This window comes from Coregonus lavaretus (genome assembly GCF_964263955.1).
Source record: "Coregonus lavaretus genome assembly, chromosome: 3".
Classification (NCBI taxonomy): Eukaryota; Metazoa; Chordata; class Actinopteri; order Salmoniformes; family Salmonidae; genus Coregonus; species Coregonus lavaretus.
The window spans coordinates 25021-48518 of NC_139990.1; the positions used below are offsets into that span (position 1 = coordinate 25021).

The 23498-nt window shown below is 45.0% G+C and overlaps 1 protein-coding gene across 3 annotated transcripts; it reads right to left on the reverse strand.

Moving 5' to 3' along the window:
- Window positions 1-3553: 3553 nt before the first annotated feature.
- Window positions 3554-20154, reverse strand: LOC311122936 (alpha-1,3-mannosyl-glycoprotein 2-beta-N-acetylglucosaminyltransferase-like). Of its 3 annotated transcripts, XM_084158119.1 has the most exons (4): window positions 19809-20154; window positions 18898-19078; window positions 8263-9576; window positions 3554-4457 (listed from the first exon to the last, which is right to left on the reverse strand). In XM_084158119.1, the coding sequence occupies exons 3-4, from the start codon at window positions 9118-9120 to the stop codon at window positions 3756-3758; spliced, it is 1560 nt and encodes a 519-aa protein (XP_084014245.1). In that variant the 5' UTR covers window positions 9121-9576; window positions 18898-19078; window positions 19809-20154; the 3' UTR covers window positions 3554-3755. The 3 variants fall into 3 exon arrangements, with proteins under 3 accessions (XP_084014245.1, XP_084014246.1, XP_084014247.1); XM_084158120.1 differs by lacking the exon at window positions 18898-19078; XM_084158121.1 differs by lacking the exons at window positions 18898-19078; window positions 19809-20154 and adding an exon at window positions 10013-10096.
- Window positions 20155-23498: the final 3344 nt, after the last annotated feature.

Genomic DNA, 23498 nt, shown 5'->3' on the forward strand with positions numbered 1-23498 from the left:
TCGCTTGCTGTCGGCGCAGTGCGGGGCCGTTCGTTCGGTTGCTGTCGGCGCAGTGTGTGACAGGGATCGCCCCCTCTGTCGTTTTCTCCCGTTTTCTAGATGCAGAATGGGTTTGCAAATCACGGCAGGTACTCTGTTCAGCGGTGTTAACGAAGCACTTTCGACCCCAGACGCTCAGCAATTCTACCGGTCTGTCCATGTCTTAGCATGGCCAACCTATAGTATAGTAACGTACAAAGAAAGTATATTTCAGATTTTTTTTTTTTGTTGTTAACTAAGCTATTGGGCATACAGTGGCTTGCGAAAGTATTCACCCTCCTTGGCATTTTTCCTATTTTGTTGCCTTACAACCTGGAATTAAAATTGATTTTTGGGGGGTTTGTATCATTTGATTTACACAACATGCCTGCCACTTTGAAGACGCAACATATTTTTTATTGTGAAACAAACAAGAAATAAGACAGACCATTCTTCAAGGTAAAACTGGGTTCCGCTGGTGTACAGCAATCTTTAAGTCATACCACAGATTCTCAACTGGATTGAGGTCTGGGCTTTGACTAGACCATTCCAAGACATTTAAATGTTTCCCCTTAAACCACTCAAATGTTACTTTAGCAGTATGCTTATGGTCATTGTCCTGCTGGAAGGTGAACCTCCGTCCCAGTCTCAAATCTCTGGAAGACTGAAACAGGTTTCCCTCAATACTTTTCCTATATTTTGCGCCATCCATCATTCCTTCAATTCTGACAAGTTTCCCAGTCCCTGCCAATGTTGGGTTTCCGCCAGACATAGCGTTTTCCTTGATGGCCAAAAAGCTCAATTTTAGTCTAATCTGACCAGAGTACCTTCTTCCATTTGTTTGAGGAGTCTCCCACGTGCCTTTTGGCGAACACCAAACGTGTTTGCTTATTTTTTTCTTTAAGCAATGGCTTTTTTGTGGACACTCTTCCGTAAAGCCCCAGCTCTGTGGAGTGTACGGCTTAAAGTGGTCCTATGGACAGATGCTCCAATCTCCGCTGTGGAGCTTTGCAGCTCTTTCAGGGTTATCTTTGGTCTCTTTGTTGCCTCTCTGATTAATGTCCTCCTTGCCTGGTCTGTGAGTTTGTGGGCGGCCCTCTCTTGGCAGGTTTGTTGTGGTGCCATATTCTTTCCATTTTTTAATAATGGATTTAATGGTGGGATGTTCAAAGTTTCAGATATTGTTTTATAACCCAACCCTGATCTGTACTTCTCTACAACTTTGTCCCTGACCTTGTTGGAGCGCTCCTTGGTCTTCATGGTGCCCCTTGCTTAGTGGTGTTGCAGACTCTGGGGCCTTTCAGAACAGGTGTGTGTGTGTATGTATATTTGCAAATTATGGCAGATCATGTATACACTGAGATCAGTGACACTTAGATTGCACAAAGCTGGACTTTAACTAATTATGTGACTTCTGGTTGCACCAGATCTTATTTAGGGGCTTAATAGCAAAGGGGGTGAATACATATGCACGCATCACTTCTCCGTTTATTTAAATTTTTTTAGAATTCTTTGAAGCAAGTTATTTTTTTCATTTCACTTCACCAATTTGGACTATTTTGTGTATGTCCATTACATGAAATCCAAATAAAAATCCATTTAAAGTTACAGGTTGCAATGTAACAAAATAGGAAAAAACACCAAGGGGGATGAATACTTTTGCAAGGCACTGTATTAGCCTCTGACTCTGGCTTGATTTGAAATGGCCCAGAGAGACTATGGACATAATCCTTTTGAGGTCTCAGATAAATACTTTTCAGGGAATCAACACAGTCGGGTCGGCCAATAGTCTTAAATACTGTCCTCCTTTGTCTAAATCTGCTTGCTGAGGCACCTCAATTGATCTCTAGGCTCTTCTAATCTGGATTGTAAGGTGACCAGACTGTTTGTGAAACAGGAAGCAAGATAGGGCAGGAAGTCAACAGGATAAGAGTGGACTGGGAAAGGAAGTGGGGAGGGATAGCCTAGACTGGGTTGCATTCTGAATGGCACCCTATTCCCTATATAGCCCATAGGGCTCTGATCAAAAGTAGTGCACTATATAGGGAATAGGGTGCCATTTGTGACGCAGACAGAGGTTACAGGCACAAATGGGAAAGGATTGTTGGAAAATGACCAGGAACAATAAAACTTACATCCGTTAGTGTTATGTCACTAGTCTGGAAAACTGCTGACACTCAAAAGATAAGACACAATGGATAAGTGGACAAATATCAAAATAGTCAGTTTTATTTGCAACGTATTAAAGTTATAAACACGTCAGGCAGTGTTTTTTTCTCACCATAAGGACATATGAATCAATCAACCCAGAACTAAATCCAGTACATTAATAATCCCCCTTCTCTTCATGTATCACCCAGTTACACCAATCATGTAAAATCGCAAAATTAAATAAGAAAAACATGTAAAAACAATCGTAATCATTGGTTTTTCAACAAACCTAACTGTAGATGACCACCGTTTGAATGTCATGGAATTACAACCGACCCTTCATTTCAAAAAGGACTCAAGTATAGTCAGCATTTGCATCCCAAATGGCTCTCTTCCCTTTCTAGGAAATAGGGTGCCATTCGGAATGCAGCCAACATCAACAGAATGTCACATACAATGTGTTAAACTGGTGCGCCGCATGGCAATGTACGAACCTCTGACTATTTTGTAGGATGATCTCTTTATAAACCATTTACAAGATAGCTAAATAAAATAATTCCCAAAATAGCCTTTCCCCAAAAAACATTTATTGTACTTTTCATTTTATGAATAAACCAAATTAGATAATCATATTTATAATACTCGTTTAATTAATACCAACCGAACTAATATATTTTGACCGCTCAGATTCGTTCACTTTTTGACTGCAAGTTCTTTTAAAGTAGAGCTCTGAGTAGAATGTAGACCGAGGCTGTCCCAAATGGCACCCTTTTCCCTATGAGCCCTGGTCAACAGTAGTGCACTAAATAGGGAAAAGGGTACGATTTGGGACGTGACCAGAGAGGGGATTGGCCTCTCCTTTTAAGACCTGGTGACACGGGGAACAAGACAAAAATCTCATCTGAGGCCTCCCAATCAATGTAATCAAACTTGTGGTTGTGGCTGTCCAGAACTTTAGATTTAGTTTAAGACATTGCGTTGAAGCGAACAGTAAACCTTTCTTAGACCAGCTCTAGCAGGAGAACAACCAAGCACTAAATGGTTCTTACTTTCTGTGAGAGAGACTTTGTGGTTTCATTCCCTGGGCTGTTCCCTGTGTCACACTGCATTCAGGTTCCCTGTGTCACACTGCATTCAGGTTCCCTGTGTCACACTGCATTCAGGTTCCCTGTGTCACACTGCATTCAGGTTCCCTGTGTCACACTGCATTCAGGTTCCCTGTGTCACACTGCATTCAGGTTCCCTGTGTCACACTGCATTCAGGTTCCCTGTGTCACACTGCATTCAGGTTCACTCATAAAACAAGGAGTGCCTTACTCCTCTCCTCCACCCACCCACCCACCCTACTTCTATCCAATCCACCCACCCACCCACCCTACTTCTATCCAATCCACCCACCCTACTTCTATCCAATCCACCCACCCACCCTACTTCTATCCAATCCTTCCACCCACCAAGCCTGTCTGTTTTGTTTAGTTTCAGTTCCTTCATGTGACCTTGTTTTTGTTTTCTTTGGTTTGAGAGGGTGTTCCCCTCTCTCGAGTCGGTCTTCGATACCGTTCACACTAACGTCCTGTCCAAACCTCTCAGCTCCAGCTGATGTCGTACTTTGTCCATCCCTCAGGTGGGGTCAAGAAGACCCGTCGTCCACGGGACAGGAAGCTGACCACGCCCCTGTAACCTGCACGGGGAACCCCCGATTTCAAGTCATCCATAACCCCTAAGTTACGGGCCAGGACTTTAAAACTCTCCCGGCTGGAATATTGCACCCGGTACGGACCCGTTCGCGTCAAACCACCCCCTTGTTGTAGCTCCTCCACCTTAATTAGGGGGGCGCTGTAAACCTCCTTCACAAAGGTCACATCGAACTTCTCCTTCATCAAGTAAGACAGATCCTGTTTGGTGAAAGGCACAAAGTCAGTGTTGAGTTTAATGTAGCGTAGGTACTGGTCGAAGAACTGACCCAAGCTGACACCCTTGCGTCCGAAGGTTATAGTTCTGGAGATCTCTGGGCGGATGCAGGAGCGCTCTTTACGCTGCTCGGGGTGACGCATCCAGTCGTCCCAGAAGGCCGCGGGCCACTTGGGCTCTAGTTCGGCCCAGACGTCCTTCAACAGCATCCAGCCCAGCCCAGGGAAGAAGTCTGTCCTGTAGAGGAGGTCCGCCTTCCCAGGGTCCACCAGGCCATCTCGGCCGTTGTCGTTCCAGGCAGACACACACCACAGGGTGGGGTCAGAGGTCAAGATGGGGTGCAGGGCGCGGAAGTACTCGAAGAAGTCAGGGGCCACCTGGACGGGACAGAGAAGCTTTGGATCAGTTTTACAGTAGGATAACTTGTCTTTTAGTATGTTTTCCTTCCAGTTATAAGGAATTATTCAGTATATATCCTGCATCACTATTTGTCATGCAATTATGAAAACTGTAGTCAGGTCCCAGATCTGTTTGTGACATCATGTCAACTCTGTCACTCATTGTAATGCCAAACAATAACCAATACTACCAAACATGTTTGTTTCTGCTCTTGCCAACAATCGACTGGCTGTGAAAACTGCATCTGCAGTATGAATCCATGCAATGCAAGTCTAATGACAAAAAAGGACAAGAACTTAGCAGGCCTGATAACCACCCATAGGGTCCAAAATGTTGGGCTTTCTGATTAATACAATGCCAATAGTACGTCAACACGAAATGACTAGCCAAAGCAAACATGATAAATGGGTCTTCAGGTTGGTAGTCACAATATGTAGAAAAGTAACTGTTTCCCAGTACATTTTCCCCCTCAGTTTCTCAATGTTTGATTTAGGGGTGCAAAGTTTAGCCTAGAAGCTTTTAACTGGTGATTCATGGCAGCAACTCTGTTGTTTTGATAATTTCCTGTAACTCACGACGAATTCTGCCGATGCAGTTTGTTTCCTGACAATTTGTTCAACCAGCTGGCAGTTTAATTTGGCCTGCATCCCAAATGGCACATGTATCCCCTATATAGTGCACTACTTTTGACTAGAGCCCTATGGACCCTGTTTAAAAGTAGTGCTGCAGTACAGTGGGGGAAAAAAGTATTTAGTCAGCCACCAATTGTGCAAGTTCTCCCACTTAAAAAGATGAGAGAGGCCTGTAATTTTCATCATAGGCACACGTCAACTATGACAGACAAATTGAGAATTATTTTTCCAGAAAATCACATTTTAGGATTTTTAATGAATTTATTTGCAAATTATGGTGGAAAATAAGTATTTGGTCAATAACTAAAGTTTCTCAATACTTTGTTATATACCCTTTGTTGGCAATGACACAGGTCAAACGTTTTCTGTAAGTCTTCACAAGGTTTTCACACACTGTTGCTGGTATTTTGGCCCATTCCTCCATGCAGATCTCCTCTAGAGCAGTGATGTTTTGGGGCTGTCGCTGGGCAACACGGACTTTCAACTCCCTCCAAAGATTTTCTATGGGGTTGAGATCTGGAGACTGGCTAGGCCACTCCAGGACCTTGAAATGCTTCTTACGAAGCCACTCCTTCGTTGCCCGGGCGGTGTGTTTGGGATCATTGTCATGCTGAAAGACCCAGCTACGTTTCATCTTCAATGCCCTTGCTGATGGAAGGAGGTTTTCACTCAAAATCTCACGATACATGGCACCATTCATTCTTTCCTTTACACAGATCAGTCGTCCTGGTCCCTTTGCAGAAAAACAGCCCCAAAGCATGATGTTTCCACCCCCATGCTTCACAGTAGGTATGGTGTTCTTTGGATGCAACTCAGCATTCTTTGTCCTCCAAACACGACGAGTTTTTACCAAAAAGTTCTATTTTGGTTTCATCTGACCATATGACATTCTCCCAATCCTCTTCTGGATCATCCGAATGCACTCTAGCAAACTTCAGACGGGCCTGGACATGTACTGGCTTAAGCAGGGGGACACGTCTTGCATTGCAGGATTTGAGTCCCTGGCGGCGTAGTGTGTTACTGATGGTAGGCTTTGTTACTTTGGTCCCAGCTCTCTGCAGGTCATTCACTAGGTCCCCCCGTGTGGTTCTGGGATTTTTGCTCACCGTTCTTGTGATCATTTTGACCCCACGGGGTGAGATCTTGCGTGGAGCCCCAGATCGAGGGAGATTATCAGTGGTCTTGTATGTCTTCCATTTCCTAATAATTGCTCCCACAGTTGATTTCTTCAAACCAAGCTGCTTACCTATTGCAGATTCAGTCTTCCCAGCCTGGTGCAGGTCTACAATTTTGTTTCTGGTGTCCTTTGACAGCTCTTTGGTCTTGGCCATAGTGGAGTTTGGAGTGTGACTGTTTGAGGTTGTGGACAGGTGTCTTTTATACTGATAACAAGTTCAAACAGGTGCCATTAATACAGGTAACGAGTGGAGGACAGAGGAGCCTCTTAAAGAAGAAGTTACAGGTCTGTGAGAGCCAGAAATCTTGCTTGTTTGTAGGTGACCAAATACTTATTTTCCACCATAATTTGCAAATAAATTCATTAAAAATCCTACAATGTGATTTTCTGGATTTTTTTTCCTCATTTTGTCTGTCATAGTTGACGTGTACCTATGATGAAAATTACAGGCCTCTCTCATCTTTTTAAGTGGGAGAACTTGCACAATTGGTGGCTGACTAAATACTTTTTTTCCCCCACTGTATATAGGGGATAGGGGGCCATTTGGGACGTAGCCTTGGTCTGAATTGATGGCGGATGAGCGGGGCAGTGCAGGATGGGAAGGATCTGTCCTCACGCCCCTCTGCTCGGTGTCAACGTGGTAAATCCACTAAAATCAGTTAAAATGTGTTCATCTGGGAACGCAAACCAGGATTACAGCGGCCCACTGAACTGGACACTGTGATTAAGACCTGTTCCCTCTCTCTGTTCCTACTGTGCACCGCTCTCACTCCTCCCTGGACATCTTGGCATGATTCCCCTACTGGCTTGAGGTCAGTTTAGTGATCTAAATATGACAAACGGGTCCTCTCTGGCCATCTTGGCATGATTTACCTACTGGCTTGAGGTCAGTTTAGTGATCTAAATATGACAAACGGGTCCTCTCTGGCCATCTTGGCATGATTTACCTACTGGCTTGAGGTCAGTTTAGTGATCTAAATATGACAAACGGGTCCTCTCTGGCCATCTTGGTAGAGCATGGAGCTTGTAACGCCAGGGTTGTTGGTTTGATTCCCACTGGGACCATCCATACAACAACAAAAAAAGATGTATGCACGCTTGACTAAGTTATTTTGGTATACAGACGCTTATAGAGGCTTCCCTGAAATGAGTCTTGTTGATGTGCATTACTGGACCTTCACAGAACAAAGTGGCTAACCACTGGTCACACTAGACTAGTAATTACCCTAGATTAATATAAATCTTAATAAAAAGGCAAAACTATGTTTCAGGTTGTCCCAATGAATGTGCTGTGCAAACGAGGAACATTTTAGGATCAACTTTCATCATCGTTATCCCAAATGTCAATGTGAGTCTGATGGAATGACGTAACCTTCCCATCTAAACCTATGGAACGTGGAGAGCAGGCAGACGGAAGGCATATTCTGCCCCTGTTGCAGGGAGCGGGGGGTGGGGGGGTTGTCTAAAGCTTAGTGCTGTAAATGGAGTACTTGATGTTTTGTTGTAGGCCACAGGGTCGGGCTGGATGTTGGAGTGTAACTAAAAAGCAGCACTGGATTCATCAATTAGGCCTAGGTGAGGAATCCAGTGCTGCTTTATAGACATACTATACTGACCAACTGGCTTTGTGGTTAGCGTGTCCGCCCTGAGATTGGAAGGTTGGGAGTTCGATTTCCGGCCGAGTCCTACCAAAGGCTGTAAAAATGGGACCCAATGCCCTGCGATACACTAGTGTCCTGTCCAGGGAGTGTCCTTGTACATCAAGCTGCCTCACGCTACACAAAACAGGAGATAGACTCCTTTGAGCCACATCCAAGGCTCCTAGATACTTCTATTGAGCCACAAGTCACCAGAAACTCTGGCACTTCTAATCAATGAGTCCAAGACATTCAGACTGTGGTGCACTTTAAATCCATTCCTCAATTACAGTGCATGCAGACAGAGGTGTATGGACTTCAGTTAGTGTTCACTTACCTCCAAATCATCTTCAACGATCACCACGGTGGAGTGAGAGAGTGTGTTGAACACCTGGTTGAGGGCCCAGCGGTAGTGTCTGGCAATCTTATAGTAACCCTGGAACTTCCTGTGCTCCGGCCGTACCCGGATGTCCGAGTGGTCTGGTTGGCTAATGTGGGTCACCTGACTGCCATATGAGCCAATCACGCGGGCTGTCTCAGCATGGCCGCAGTCCTGGCTAACTATGATTGGATAGAGTTCTGCAGAGGGGCGGTATTGTATCAATTTGTCAAGACTCCTTTTCACAGTCACCCTGTCACAGGCGATAACCAATATGGGAATGACAACTTGTGGGATGGTGACAGATACATCCAATTTGGTGTGGTTGGTCAGTTCTTTTATGTCATTGTCCGGTTTTGTGTCTACTTTAGGGTCTGGGACTGCTGCAACAAATTCCTGTGTAATTCTTTCTTGACTTTGGTCCTTGTTTTCAGAGCCGTCCTTTGGAGGTAACCGTGGCGACGGTTTGTGTTTCCCTTTCTCTTCTATTTTCCCTCCATCCGTCTCTCTTTTTCCCATCTCTTTCCTCTTTTCCCATAGTGACCTGTGACTCTGGATCTGCTTCAGAAGTTTCTTCTGGGTCTCGAGTTCCGATTCTATCTCCTCTGCCAATCGGATCACCTCGCCAGCCAGATTAGTCCCACCCCCTTTTCTTTTGGCCACTCCCCATTCTTCCCTTCCCCCTGGCTCAGCCCCTCCCACTTCCCCAAATCGACCAATGGGAGGCCGTCCCCAAAGGAAAAGGAGAAGCAAGCCATTGCAAGCGACGAATAGGAAAGCTCCACACAAGATAAGGGAACCTCTCTTGCGAACCATGGCCCAATGACATCAGAGGATGGACTACCGTGAGGAGAAGAAAACAGCGGAGGGGGGGGGACAGTGTTGAAATGACAACAGCCAATAGGGTCCAAACCAATCACAAAAATGAGAAAGAGAAGACGTCCAATAAGGGTGGAGAGAACAGAGGTCCGATCACATGATCCTTACTGCTCATCCAATCATTGAGTGTGACGGATAACATGACAGGAGAATGATCCAGAACCTCTATTGCAGAGACAGATGGATGGAGACGTGTGTATTAACCCAGTGTGTTGTTGTATTGGTTTGGCTCTCCTCCATGAAACAGTGGGGCAGGAGAGTGAGTTGAGGCGAGAGGAAATTGAGAAAAACAGGGGGAGAGGAGAGGGGTGTTTGGATCAGATAAAAAAAAAGGAGAAACAGGGTCACGTAGGGGTGGAGGGGCTGAGAGTCAGTTATCCCTCTGCCATCACCCTGAAACAGAGGAGAGAGAGAACAACAACGTGTGTTAGCATCAGTTTAGTACATTTCAGTTCTCATTTTTTGCTATCAGTGAAACAGTCTGAAATAAACAAGCACTATATGATCACAAAAACAGTGTATTTCTTGACAGATTAGGTTATTACTGGAGTTTTCTATTATCTAGAAATTGCCAACTGTATCATTGAGCAGAATCAGAACACGACCCAAACTGTTCAGTAGGGGATGGTCGAACCACAAATCTTGCGGCTGTTGCCTCATCATTGCGCACCAGTGTCACCATAAAACGATTGTGTGTGTTGAGCCTATGAATCAAGATGTTAAACTCTGTTCAGGGTCCGTGCTTATGAATCAAGCTGTGAGGTTCAGTACTGGAATAGCTTAATTTTCACTACCTTTATTAGGATCAGTGTACAGCTGAATGTATTACCATATTATGTACCCATCAACCTGAGTTTCACAGAGGAACAGGACCCATCAGCCGGAGTATCACAGAGGAACAGGACCCATCTGCCTGAGTATCACAGAGGAACAGGACATCCTGTCAGCACATATTTTAAAGCTAAAGCACTTCTGCAGACTGTCGTTGTAGCGTTTGGTGTTAAACCCAATTGTAGACCTAATGTCCAGACACTTAGGCTAACACCAACCTTTTCTATTTAATGGAGATTTTTAAAAGCCTGTTAACTGGACAGTAACCAAAGGATCCCTCTGTCATATTCAAATGATTTAAATGTATCCACCCAGCTCCACAGGGAGCCTCTGGGATAACAAACATATGTGGACACCCCTTCAAATTAGTGGTTTCGGCTATTTCAGACACACCTGTTGCTGACAGGTGTATAAAATCGAGCACACCGCCATGCAATCTCCATAGACAAACATTGGCAGTAGAATGTCCTTACTAAAGAGCTGAGTGACTTTCAACGTGGCACCGTCATAGGATGCCACCTTTCCAACAAGTCAGTTTGTCAAATTTCTGCCCTGCTAGAGCTGCCCCCGGGCCAACTGTAAGTGCTGTTATTGTGAAGTGGAAACATCTAGGAGCAACAACGGCTCAGCTGCGAAGTGGTAGGCCACACCAGCTCGCAGAACAGGACCACCGAGTGCTGAAGCGCGTAAGCACTCACTTCCAAACTGCCTCTGGAAGCAACGTCAGCACAACAACTGTTCATTGAGAGCTTCATGTAATGGGTTTCCATGGCCGAGCAGCCGCACACAAGCCTAAGATAAGCATGCGCAATGCCAAGCGTCGGCTGGAGTGGTGTAAAGCTCCATTGGACTCTGGAGCAGTGGAAACGCGTTCTCTGGAGTGATTAATCACGCTTCACCATCTGGCAGTCCAACAGACTAATCTGGGTTTGGCGGATGCCAGGAGAACGCTACCTGCCCGAATGCATAGTGCCAACTGTAAATTTTGGTGGAGGAGGAATAATGGTCTGGGGCTGTTTTTCATGGTTCGGGCTAGGCCCCTTAGTTCCAGTGAAGGGAAATCTTAATGCTACAGAATACAATGACATTCTAGATGGGGCGGCAGGTAGCTTTGTGGTTAAGAGCGTCGCTGGTTCTAATCCCCAAGCCGACTAGGTGAAAAATCTGTCGATGTGCCCTTGAGCAAGGCACTTAACAATTCTGTGCTTCCAACTTTGTGGCAACAGTTTGAGGAAGGCCCTTTCCTGTTTCAGCATGAGAATGCCCCTGTGCACAAAGCAAGGTCCATACAGAAATGGTTTGTCGAGATCGGTGTGGAAGAACTTGACTGGCCTGCACAGAGCCCTGACCTCAACCCCATCTAACACCTTTGGGATTAATTGGAACACCAACTGCGAGCCAGGCCTAATCGCCCAACATCAGTGCCGAACTCACTGATGCTCGACGCTGAATGGAAGCAAGTCCCCGCAGCAATGTTCCAACATCTAGTGGAAAGCCTTCCCATAAGAGTGGAGGCTGTTATAGTAGCAAAGGGGGGACCAACTCCATATTAATGCCCATGATTTTGGAATGAGATGTTCGACGAGCAGGTGTCCACATACTTTTGGTAATATAGTGTACACCTGCCAGCATCCGTAGCAACAGTAGTCCTGACTGAAGGAAGCATTTCACGCCAAGGTCTACACCTGTTGTATTCGGCGCATGTGACAAATCAAATTTGATCACACTCGAAGCTAATACACAGCCCTTAATGAATATCACAATTGGACCCTCTCATATGGTCTCTGTTGATGGAAACAAACACAGCACGAAAGCGCTAGCAGTTTCAGCCTTCTGGGAAAGACAAAAACACACACTGTGCGGGTCCCAAATGGTATGTTTCCCCAGATGGCACTACTTTTGACCAGAGTCCTATGGTCCCCTATGGACCCAGGTCAGAGGTAGTACACTATATAGGGAACAGGTTGCCATTTGGGACACAGACACTGCAGGACCTCTCGTTATGGATCACCACCGGCAGGTTTCTCCAGATGAGCAGAAACCAGATTGTTTACATCGTTAAGATTCACGACACACTTCCATTTATAAACACCAACCTGCTGCTGCCACCAAACCCTGGGAGCGCCCAAAAAGCACCCCATCCCCTATAGTGAATCTTTGGGCCCTGGTCTAAAAGGAGTGCACATAATAGGGAATAGGGTACAATTTGGGATGCAGACCCAATTTCACAAAAAATGGAAACAGTTTCCTGCCCAAGAATCCCCCTAACAATATATTAAACCTGCATATGGACAGTCAGTCTGTCTGCCTGCCTGTCTGCCTGTCTGCCTGCCTGTCTGCCTGCCTGCCTGTCTGCCTGCCTGTCTGCCTGCCTGCCTGCCTGCCTGCCTGCCTGTCTGCCTGTCTGCCTGTCTGCCTGTCTGCCTGCCTGTCTGCCTGCCTGCCTGTCTGCCTGCCGGGACAGATTTAGGGACCAGAGGGATTGAATGTGCACTATTTCAGTGGATCGACTTGGGGTGCTTCTCAATAGTCTTAGGTAGCTTCATAAATCCCAATCCTCAGCTCCTGGCTGACTGGGTCTATATCACACTGATTATTGGCATAGATTTTAAAAGTTTAAAAAGTTTCATTCAGATCGATTTTTTAAAAAGTATTTCTGTTTGAACAGGGTTTGTTGTCAATAACTGATCACATGAGGTCATACACCAACATACCAGATGGTATGATAGGCTGAGAACACGTGTAGCACACCCGGTACATATTAGCTGTTAAAGTTGGTTCGTCTTGCTTTAAAAGTGAAGAAATAGGCTAGCCGAGTCATGATTCACTATTATTCAGTCAAGTATTATGACAGTTCTTGATGAACCAATCACTCTAATAAATGGGTTTTTGAGAAGAGAGCACTGCACAAAAGCAATATGCTGAAGATTTAAAAAGAACTCAAGCTTTCCCTCACAGCTCACAGCTCACACAAACGTGGCACCTTTTCTATTTGGATTTAGAATGTTGTAAATACGTGTGGAGTTAACATTTCAATAGCAACAAGCTGACCAAATAATATCCAAGCTTCATAACCAGGTCAGGGATCATATTTGGACAGCTTTCAAATTACTGAAAATGTGCTGAAATGACAAAGTCCAATTCCATCAAATAAGGCATAGATATCACAGAAAACATGGTCAACTATCTTGCAGACCTGGGATCAGAGTTTTACTATTTAGTGCATCCAAGATAATCCTTTCAACAGGTCCAGGTCCTGACCACATCATCACCAGACTAGCCTAGGGTACATCCTGAAATATCCTGATATTTTACAACAAGCTATAGGCCTACAGCAGGAGGACAGAGAGACATGGGGGAACAGGTACTGAGAACACAGTATATAGCAGACAGAGAGACATGGGGGAACAGGTACTGAGAACACAGTATATAGCAGACAGAGACATGGGGGAACAGGTACTGAGAACACAGTATATAGCAGACAGAGACATGGGGGAACAGGTACTGAGAACACAGTATATAGCAGACAGAGAGACATGGGGGGAACAGGTACTGAGAACACAGTATATAGCAGACAGAGAGACATGGGGGAACAGGTACTGAGAACACAGTATATAGCAGACAGAGAGACATGGGGGAACAGGTACTGAGAACACAGTATATAGCAGACAGAGACATGGGGGAACAGGTACTGAGAACACAGTATATAGCAGACAGAGACATGGGGGAACAGGTACTGAGAACACAGTATATAGCAGACAGAGAGACATGGGGGGAACAGGTACTGAGAACACAGTATATAGCAGACAGAGAGACATGGGGGAACAGGTACTGAGAACACAGTATATAGCAGACAGAGAGACATGGGGGAACAGGTACTGAGAACACAGTATATAGCAGACAGAGACATGGGGGAACAGGTACTGAGAACACAGTATATAGCAGACAGAGAGACATGGGGGGAACAGGTACTGAGAACACAGTATATAGCAGACAGAGAGACATGGGGGAACAGGTACTGAGAACACAGTATATAGCAGACAGAGAGACATGGGGGAACAGGTACTGAGAACACAGTATATAGCAGACAGAGACATGGGGGAACAGGTACTGAGAACACAGTATATAGCAGACAGAGAGACATGGGGGGAACAGGTACTGAGAACACAGTATATAGCAGACAGAGAGACATGGGGGAACAGGTACTGAGAACACAGTATATAGCAGACAGAGAGACATGGGGGAACAGGTACTGAGAACACAGTATATAGCAGACAGAGAGACATGGGGGGAACAGGTACTGAGAACACAGTATATAGCAGACAGAGAGACATGGGGGAAACAGGTACAGAGAACACTATCTAACAAACAGAGAAACACGGGCGAACAGGTGCGTCCTTTTTATTCACGCCAAACTTGGTGCAAAACCACGCCCACAAGAAACCTAGCAACATTCAAAGCCGTGCTGATTGGTCAGAGTTCGGTTGTTCCCTGTAAGAAGTAAAGAAGGAAGAACGCTAGAGGGGGAATCCCCAACAAAACAAAACATTGCCATCCATACTTTGCATTTTCCCGAATTTGGATATGAAGTTGCATTAAACTATGTAGCTTTTTAGTGACTGATTGCAGCCAGCCTTACCAGATGGATAGCATCGACGACATGGATAGTTGTGAATTATATCAGGTGTTAGCTGAAGCGGTCTAGTAGTGTGCCTCTAGCGTTAACCACTCTAATCTAAGTGTTTACGAAAGGACTATTGAGATACTTAGCTACAGTGAGCGAACAGTGAGTCTTCATATTCATGCATAAAAAAAACAAATAATGAAAGAAAATCATTGCAAGTTTGAATTTTGTAAAGTTAGTGTGAGAGAGGTGGAAAAATAATTGTTAACGATCAATAATGGCAAACCTCCTGGCATTGACAACTTAGATGGAAAGCTACTGTGGATGGTAGCTGACTCTATAGCCACTCCTATCTGTCATATCTTTAATCTGAGTCTAGAGGAAAGTCTTTGTCCTCAGGCCTGGAGGGAAGCCAAAGTAATTCCGCTACCCAAGAGTGGTAAAGCAGCCTTTACTGGTTCTAACAGTGTTGTGGAAAATAACCACCATACTTTATTACAAATACGGTCTTACAGAGTTTTTGTTGCATCAAGAAATGACTTTATTAAAGTTTTCAACAAAGCCGATACCCGTCTGCAGAGGGGCACACACACTTAAGAGGGTCTCCCTCCATCTTATATAGTCCTCTTCAGTTTTCCCGCTCTTTTATTGCTCCGCCCACTTCCTTTGTCCCAAAGGACGGCTGAACTATTACTCCAACCAATCACCCGCTCCCCTGTCTTGCACACACACTCATGTTTAGTTTAAACATGACAAGGCCCTAAATTACACAAACCTCAAGCTGTAATCAAATCAAGAAGATACCAAGGAGACAAAGGTCTAGCCCAAACTCTATTCAACCCTTCACTGTGTTTGAAGAGAGAGACAAAAACAAACGGCCCAATTCAGTTAGCCACAAAGAATGTTAACTATATGTTCATGATTAACTCAATTTTATCTGATAATCCATTAAAAATACACATCAACAGCAGACCTATAAGCTTGCTGCCAGCTCTTAGCAAACGGTTGTAAAGAATTGTGTTTGACCAAATACAACGCTATTTCTCTGTAAAACAAATTAACAGACTTTCAGCATGCTTATAGAGAAGGGCACTCAACATGTACTGCACTGACACAAATTACTGATTGGTTGAAAGAAATTGATAATAAGAAGATTGTGGGAGCTGTACTGTTAGATTTCAGTGCAGCTTTTGATATTATTGACCATAACCTGTTGTTGAAAAAACGTATGTGTTATGGCTTAGATCTCCATTTTTATGGAACAGTCTGCCTACCCATGTGAGAGACGCAGACTCGGTCTCAACCTTTAAGTCTTTACTGAAGACTTATCTCTTCAGTAGGTCATATGATTGAGTGTAGTCTGGCCCAGGAGTGTGAAGGTGAACGGAAAGGCTGGAGCAACGAACAGCCCTTGCTGTCTCTGCCAGGCCGGTTCCCCTCTCCACTGGGGTTCTCTGCCTCTAACCCTGTTGCAGGGGCTGAGTCACTGGCCTGCTGGTGCTCTTTCATGCCGTCCCTGGGAGGGGTGCGTCACTTGAGTGGGTTGAGTTACTGACGTGATCTTCCTGTCTGGGTTGGCGCCCCCCCCCCCCCTTGGTTTGTGCTGTGGTGGAGACCTCTGTGGGCTATACTCGGCCTTGTCTCAGGATTGTAAGTTGGTGGTTGGGGATATCCCTCTAGTGGTGCGGGGGCTGTGCTTTGGCGGAGTGGGTGGGGTTATATCCTTCCTGTTTGGCCCTGTCCGGGGGTTTCTTCGGATGGGGCCACAGTGTCTCCGGACCGCTCCTGTCTCAGCCTCCAGTATTTATGCTGCAGTAGTTTATGTGTCGGGGGGCTGGGGTTAGTTGGTTATACCTGGAGTACTTCTCCTGTCTTATCCAGTGTCCTGTGTGAATTTAAGTATGCTCTCTCTAATTCTCTCGTTCTCTCTTTCTCTCTGAGAACCTGAGCCCTAGGACCATACGTCAGGACTACCGGGCATGATGACACCCTGCTGCCCCCAGTCCGCCTGGCCTTGCTGCTATTCCAGTTTCAACTGTTCTGCCTGCGGCTACGAAACCCCTACCTGTCCCAGACCTGCTGTTTTCAACTCTAAATGATCGGCTATGAAAAGCCAACTGAGAGACCTGAGCCCTAGGACCATACGTCGGGACTACCGGCCGTGGTGACTCCTTGCTATCCCCAGTCCGCCTGGCCTTGCTGCTATTCCAGTTTAAACTGTTCTGCCTGCGGTTATGGAACCCCTACCTGTCCCAGACCTGCTGTTTTAAACTCTAATGATCGGCTATGAAAAGCCAACTGAGATTTATTCCTGATTATTATTTGACCATGCTTGTCACTTATGAACATTTTTGAACATCTTGGCATGGTTCTGTTATAATCTCCACCCGGCACAGCCAGAAGAGGACTGGCCACCCCTCATAGCCTGGTTCCTCTCTAGGTTTCTTCCTAGGTTTTGCCTTTCTAGGGAGTTTTTCCTAGCCACCGTGCTTCTACACCTGCATTACTAGCTGTTTGGGGTTTTAGGCTGGGTTTCTGTACAGCACTTCGAGATATTAGCTGATGTAAGAAGGGCTATATAAAATAAAATTGATTGATTGATTGATTTTCAACCTCTGCCATATCGTGGATTCTGAGCCATCTAATAGAACTCAAAAGGGTTTTCTTTAATGGAAGCTTCTCTAATGTCAAACATGTAAAGTGTGGTGTACTGCAGGGCAGCTCACTAGGCCCTCTACTCTTTTCGATTTTTAACAATGACCTGCCAGTGGCATTAAACAATGATTCAACACATCTGCAACCACAGCAAATGAAGTCACTGAAACCCTTAACAAAGAGTTGCAGTCTGTTTTGGAATGGGTGGCCAGTAATAAACTGGTCCTGAACATCTCTAAAACTAAGAGCGTTGTATTTGGTACAATACAAGTTCTATACCTTTTTTTTCTTCTTTTTTTTCAGCTGAATCTGGTAATGAATGGTGTGGCTGTTGAACAAGTTGAGGAGACTAAATTACTTGGCGTTACCTTAGATTGCAAACTGTCATGGTCAAAACATATAGATTCAATGGAAGTAAAGATGGGGAGAGGTCTGTCGTAATAAAGAGATGCTCTGCTTTTTTGACACCAACTTCCAAAAAGCAAGTCCTGCAGGCTCTAGTTTTGTCTTATCTTGATTATTGTCCAGTCATGTGGTCGAGTGCTGCAAGGAAAGACCTAGTTTATCTTCAGCTGGCCCAGAACAGAGCGGCACGTCTTGCTCTTCATTGTATTCAGAGGGCTGTTATAAATACTATGCATGCCAGTCTCTCTTGGCTAAGAGTTGAGGATAGACTGACTGCATCACTTTTCTTTTTATAAGAAACATGTGTTGAAAATCCCAAATTGTTTGCGTAGTCAACTTACACACAGCTCTGACACACTTACCCACCAAACATGCCACCAGGGGTCTTTTCACAGCTCTGACACACTAACCCCACCAGACATGCCACCAGGGGTCTTTTCACAGCTCTGACACACTTACCCCATCAGACATGCCACCAGGGGTCTTTTCACAGCTCTGACACACTTACCCCACCAGAAATGCCACCAGGGGTCTTTTCACAGTCCCCAGAACAAATTCAAGAAAGCGTACAGTATTATATAGAGCCATTATTGCATGGAACTCCATTCCATCTCATATTGCTCAAATGAACAGCAAGACCTCATGGCTCAACGCCTCTCCCTAAAGGACTACATTTACTTTAGACTTTCAGGAAATGTATATCAGAGAGCTAATTGGTTCACCTCTCATTTCCTGGGTGCTCAAAACGGCAACAAATTCAACAGAGGCTAATCTACCCATCTCACCATGGGACACCAAGAGCTACAGTAAATCTATTCCAGCTGACACTCACTACCACACACAATGTTAACATTACATCAGAAACACACGACTTCAAACACGTAGCCTAGACATGGTAGGATTGCAACACTAGACAGTTATAGGGTGAGTGAACGAGGGAATGGAGCAGTTGAGGGAAAAATGCAAAGAAAGAGAAAAAAAAGGAGGTACTGCACTAGAGGTTTCAGGGTTCGAGGACAGAGGAATAGACAGCATAGACTTGTTGATAGAAACATCAAAGAGGGAATTAAAAGAGGGAGAGGGCAATAACTTCACAATCTATGGTAGCATTGTAAGATACAAGTTACAGAAAAGACAAAGGAGAAAGTCAGGCTTGAAAGGAGGCGCCAAAAGGTGTAAAAAGTATTGTTCTACAGTACCTGAAGCAGAGCTGTCTAGTTCTCCCAGTATCTCTTTCAACACATCAGAAAGTTTGCAGGATGACAAAGGGGGTGGGAGAAAATAAGGAATGGGAGGGAATTGTTGCTCACTGTCACGAACAGAGCCATTTGATACGTTAACCTCCTTTTTACGCCCTCCTTTACTGAAACGTGTAAGTACCTGGTAGGTTAAAAGTCTAAAATTAGAAGGTCGAAGTTCAACTGAAGACTAGCCTAGCTGGAATCGGGTTTGTTATTAAAGTAAAGTATACGTGTCCTAGAGAAGAGTTGCATACTAAACAAAACTGGTCATCAGTATTTGAGAAAGAAAAGCAAGCTGAATTCAGCCAAGGCAACTGAACTGTATCCGTGTCACTTCGTTACTTTTGTTTTGACAGCTAGCTACATTGTAGTTCGACTATCGCTTGCCTGTCTAAGATACATTTTACACAGCAACAACTTGGCAAACGTAATTCCCAAATTAATAATGTAATATCAGAAAATGGCTACAATCGTTTGAATAACAAACGTTGTGACCAACTTACAACTATTTTACAATTTCAAAGACCAAATGGCAAGCAAGCTAACTTACTAGGTAGCTTGTGATCCCTCACTGTAATTACCAGCTAACTAGTGCATGTGATTGATTGCATGACCGAGACTGAATGTCTGCACACCATTGCAACCACAATTTGAATTAGAAATGGCAATATTTGAACATCTCCATATTGTTAACGTTAGCTAGCTTACATTCTAGCTAGCCAAGTTAGCAATCGAGCTGTTCATAAATCAAATGTTAGCTAGCTAGTTCCATAACGACCTAGCTCACGGCTAGATAAATAAAGTCCAATTGATCAAACTAGCTTCTGACAACTAACGTTAGCTAAGCAAGAGTACAATTCCCACCTCACCTTTTGTCATTTGCCCCTTGCCCCAGTAGGACGTGTTGCTTGCTATCTGGAAAGCCAGCTTGGATGTCGAATAATGGTTTTTCAGTTGGATCGTCTTTACTCTCACTTTAATTCCTCTCCGTTTTGCCCACCGGTGTCAGTGCCTCACTGTACGTCCAGTTCCCATTTCCTCCCCTCTTTCACCCCTCACTGCCAATGCTCACTACATTGGATCCGCCATTTGTGTTCAGTTTTTTATATATATATCAACATAGGAATTCACAGAGGTGAATTTGCGATAAGCATCGTCCTTTTCACCGCTGTTCTCCTACCAATTCCGTCCAAGCCAGTATGCGTGTTTCACTGGCTCTTGATGGTATTTTTCATTTGACACCACCTAATTGTACACGCTCCACCCTACTTCCGGATTGACTCATTAAGCAAGGCCAAGCCCCCTAACCTGGTCATGGCTAGAAGGGATCCAGCTTTTGTCAAATTAACGCTATAAGTTTTTTTGTTGTTGTTTTGTTTTACATTTTAGCTAACCCTAAACCTTTTCCTAACCTTATTTTAATTCTCAAAACATGCTGCGTAAATTCTCCTAACCTGCTACGAAAAGTCAAATCTGACGTTAATTTGACAAAAGCTGGATCCCTTCTAACCTCGGCTTTCATCCTCATTCCCTTTACAATTTTCCCTAGCAACAAAGTGCCCTGACAACCGTCATAAGGGCGGGGCGCTCTGGCGAAATTGGCAATTTTTCTGCTATCTTTCTGGGTTGTATTCATTACGTCTTGCAACGGAAACCGTTTACCGTATAAGAACCAAACGGCAAGAAAGCTAAACAAAACGGGGAGGGACCTACCTTTTTTTCGTTGCAAAATGTTTTGTAACATAATCGGCGTAATGAATACACACCCCTGTTGTGCCTGTGGTCAGCAAGCAAGCAGGCCAAAGACAGTACAGTATGAAGATAGGGGATTTCTATTGGAGAAGCAGTTTCTGCCTATCACACTTGTAGGCGATGTCAGGTGCGAAATTGGCCAGCTAAAATCGTTCGTAGAAAAACGTCAGGGTCTAATGGTCGTCTCGCACCGAACTGCGCATGTGCAGGCAGTCAAAGCCTTTACATTTACATTTTAGTCATTTAGCAGACGCTCTTATTTATCCAGAGCGACTTACAGTTAGTGAATACATATTACTTTTTTTATACTGGCCCCCCGTGGGAATCAAACCCACAACCCACTGAGCTACATCCCTGCCGGCCATTCCCTCCCCTACCCTGGACGACGCTGGGCCAATTGTGCGCCGCCCCATGAGTCTCCCGGTCGCGGCCGGCTGCGACAGAGCCTGGATTCGAACCAGGATTTCTAGTGGCACAGCTAGCACTGCGATGCGCCACTCAGGAGTTCATGTAAAGTTTGATGTAAAGTAGTTTTTGACGAAAATGAAAACGTGTGTGTCACTTTGACGAAGTTGGAGTAAGAACATGTTCAACTACTTAAGAAATTGAGCTCGAATCTAGGTTGTGCCTTTAGATTTCGAGAAAATTAACAACAGTCCCGTGTAGCTCAGTTGGTAGAGCAAGGCGCTTACAACGCCAGGGTTGTGGGTTCGATTCCCACGGGGGACCAGTATGAAAACGTATGCACTCACCGTCTGCTAAATGACTAAAAATGTAAATGTAATTATTGACTTCTCAAACCCCAAACTCTGGTCTGTTTCACAAACGTTCCCGGAAGTCTCGCGATGTTGCTTTTGCGCGTCTGGGTTATTTTCTTAAAATGTGATTTTAAACCTAGCCTTCACCACACTGCTAGTTTATGCCTTACCCTAACCAAAAAGCTAAATGTTGTTTTCATGAATTTCTACGTCCAATTTTGACTGTAGCTGTGGAAACCGGGATACAGCCAGTTTCCATGCCAATAAAGCCTTTGAATTGAATTGAAAGGAGCTTTGACAGAGATATTAGACAAGGAGGAGATAAGAATTCCAATGGAGCAACGTACAACGCTCCGCCCAGCAGACTGTCGACCAATCGCGTCCACGTTGTCATGGTGCGCCACGCGATCCCTTCTAATGCCGCTTTCAGGTGCTAGTCGGAGGTAGGAAACTCTGACATTTCCGACCTGCTAACTGGTTGAACATAGCATCTTTTTGTAGGCACTAACTCCACCACGTTTCATTGGAAAAAGCCTATGGAGAAAATTAATGGCGTTTTTGTAGGGCTTTTGGATAAACGCCGAAAATAAGGTCTGTGGTAAACACAGGTTTAGTAGATTATCATGCTGAAACATGAGGTGATGGCGGCGGATGAATGGCATGACAATGTGCCTCAGGATCTCGTTACGGTATCTTTGTGCATTCAAAATGGCATCGATAAAATGCAATTGTGTTCATTGACCCTAGCTTATACCTGCCCATACCATAACCCCACCACCACCGTGGGGAACTCTCTTCACAACGTTGACATCAGCAAACTGCTCGCCCACACTACGCCATACACGCTATCTGCAATCTGCCCGGCACAGTTGAAACCGTGATTCATCCAGTGAAGAGCACACTTCTCAAGCTTGCCAGTGGCCATCGAAGGTGAGCATTTGCCCACTGAAGTTGGTTACGACGCCGAACTGCAATTCAGGTCAAGACCCTGGTGAGGACTACGAGCACGCATTTGAGTTTCCCTGAGACGGTTTCTGACAGTTTGTGCAGAAACTCTTCGGTTGTGCAAACCCACAGTTTCATCAGCTGTCCAGGTGGCTGGTCTCAGACGATCCCACAGGTGAAGAAGCCGGTTGTAGAGGTCCTGGGCTGGCGTGGTTACACGTGATCTGCAGTTGTGAGGCCGGTTGGACGTACTGCCAAATTCTCTAAAACAATGTTGGAGGCGGCTTATGGTAGAGAAATGAACATTAAATTAATGTATCTTGGCAAAGGAGTAATGCTCACTAACAGGGAAAGTAATGCTCACTAACTGGGAGTGTGATGCCAGGAAAAATAACCTCTCACTCAACGTCAACAAAACAAAAGGAGATGATCGTGGACTTCAGGAAACAGCAGAGGGTTCACCCCCCTATCCACATCGACGGGACAGCAGTGGAGAAGGTGGAAAGCTTCAAGTTCCTTGGCGTACACATCACCGACAAACTCAAATAGTCCACCCACGCAGACAGTGTGGTGAAGAAGGCGCAACAGAGCCTCTTCAACCTCAGGAGGCTGAAAAAATTTGGCTTGGCACCTAAAACCCTCACAAACTTTTACAGATGCACAATTGAGATCATCCTGCCGGGCTGTATCACCACCTGGTACGGCAACTGCACCGCCCGCAACCGCAGGGCTCTCCAGAGGGTGGTGCGGTCTGCCGAACGCATTATCGGGGGCAAACTACCCGCCCTCCAGGACACCTACAGCAGCCGATGTCACAGGAAGGCCAAAAAGATCATCAAGGACATCAACCACCCGAGCCACTGCCTGTTCACCCCGCTATCATCCAGAGGTCAGTACAGGTGCATCAAAGCTGGGACCGAGAGAATGAAAAACAGCTTCTATCTCAAGGCCATCAGACTGTTAAATAGCCATCACTAGCACATTAGAGGCTGCTACTGCCTATTGAAATCACTGGCCACTTTAATAATGTTTACAGTCACTTTAATAATGTTTACATATCTTGCACTACTCATCTCATATGTATATACTGCATTCTATTCTATA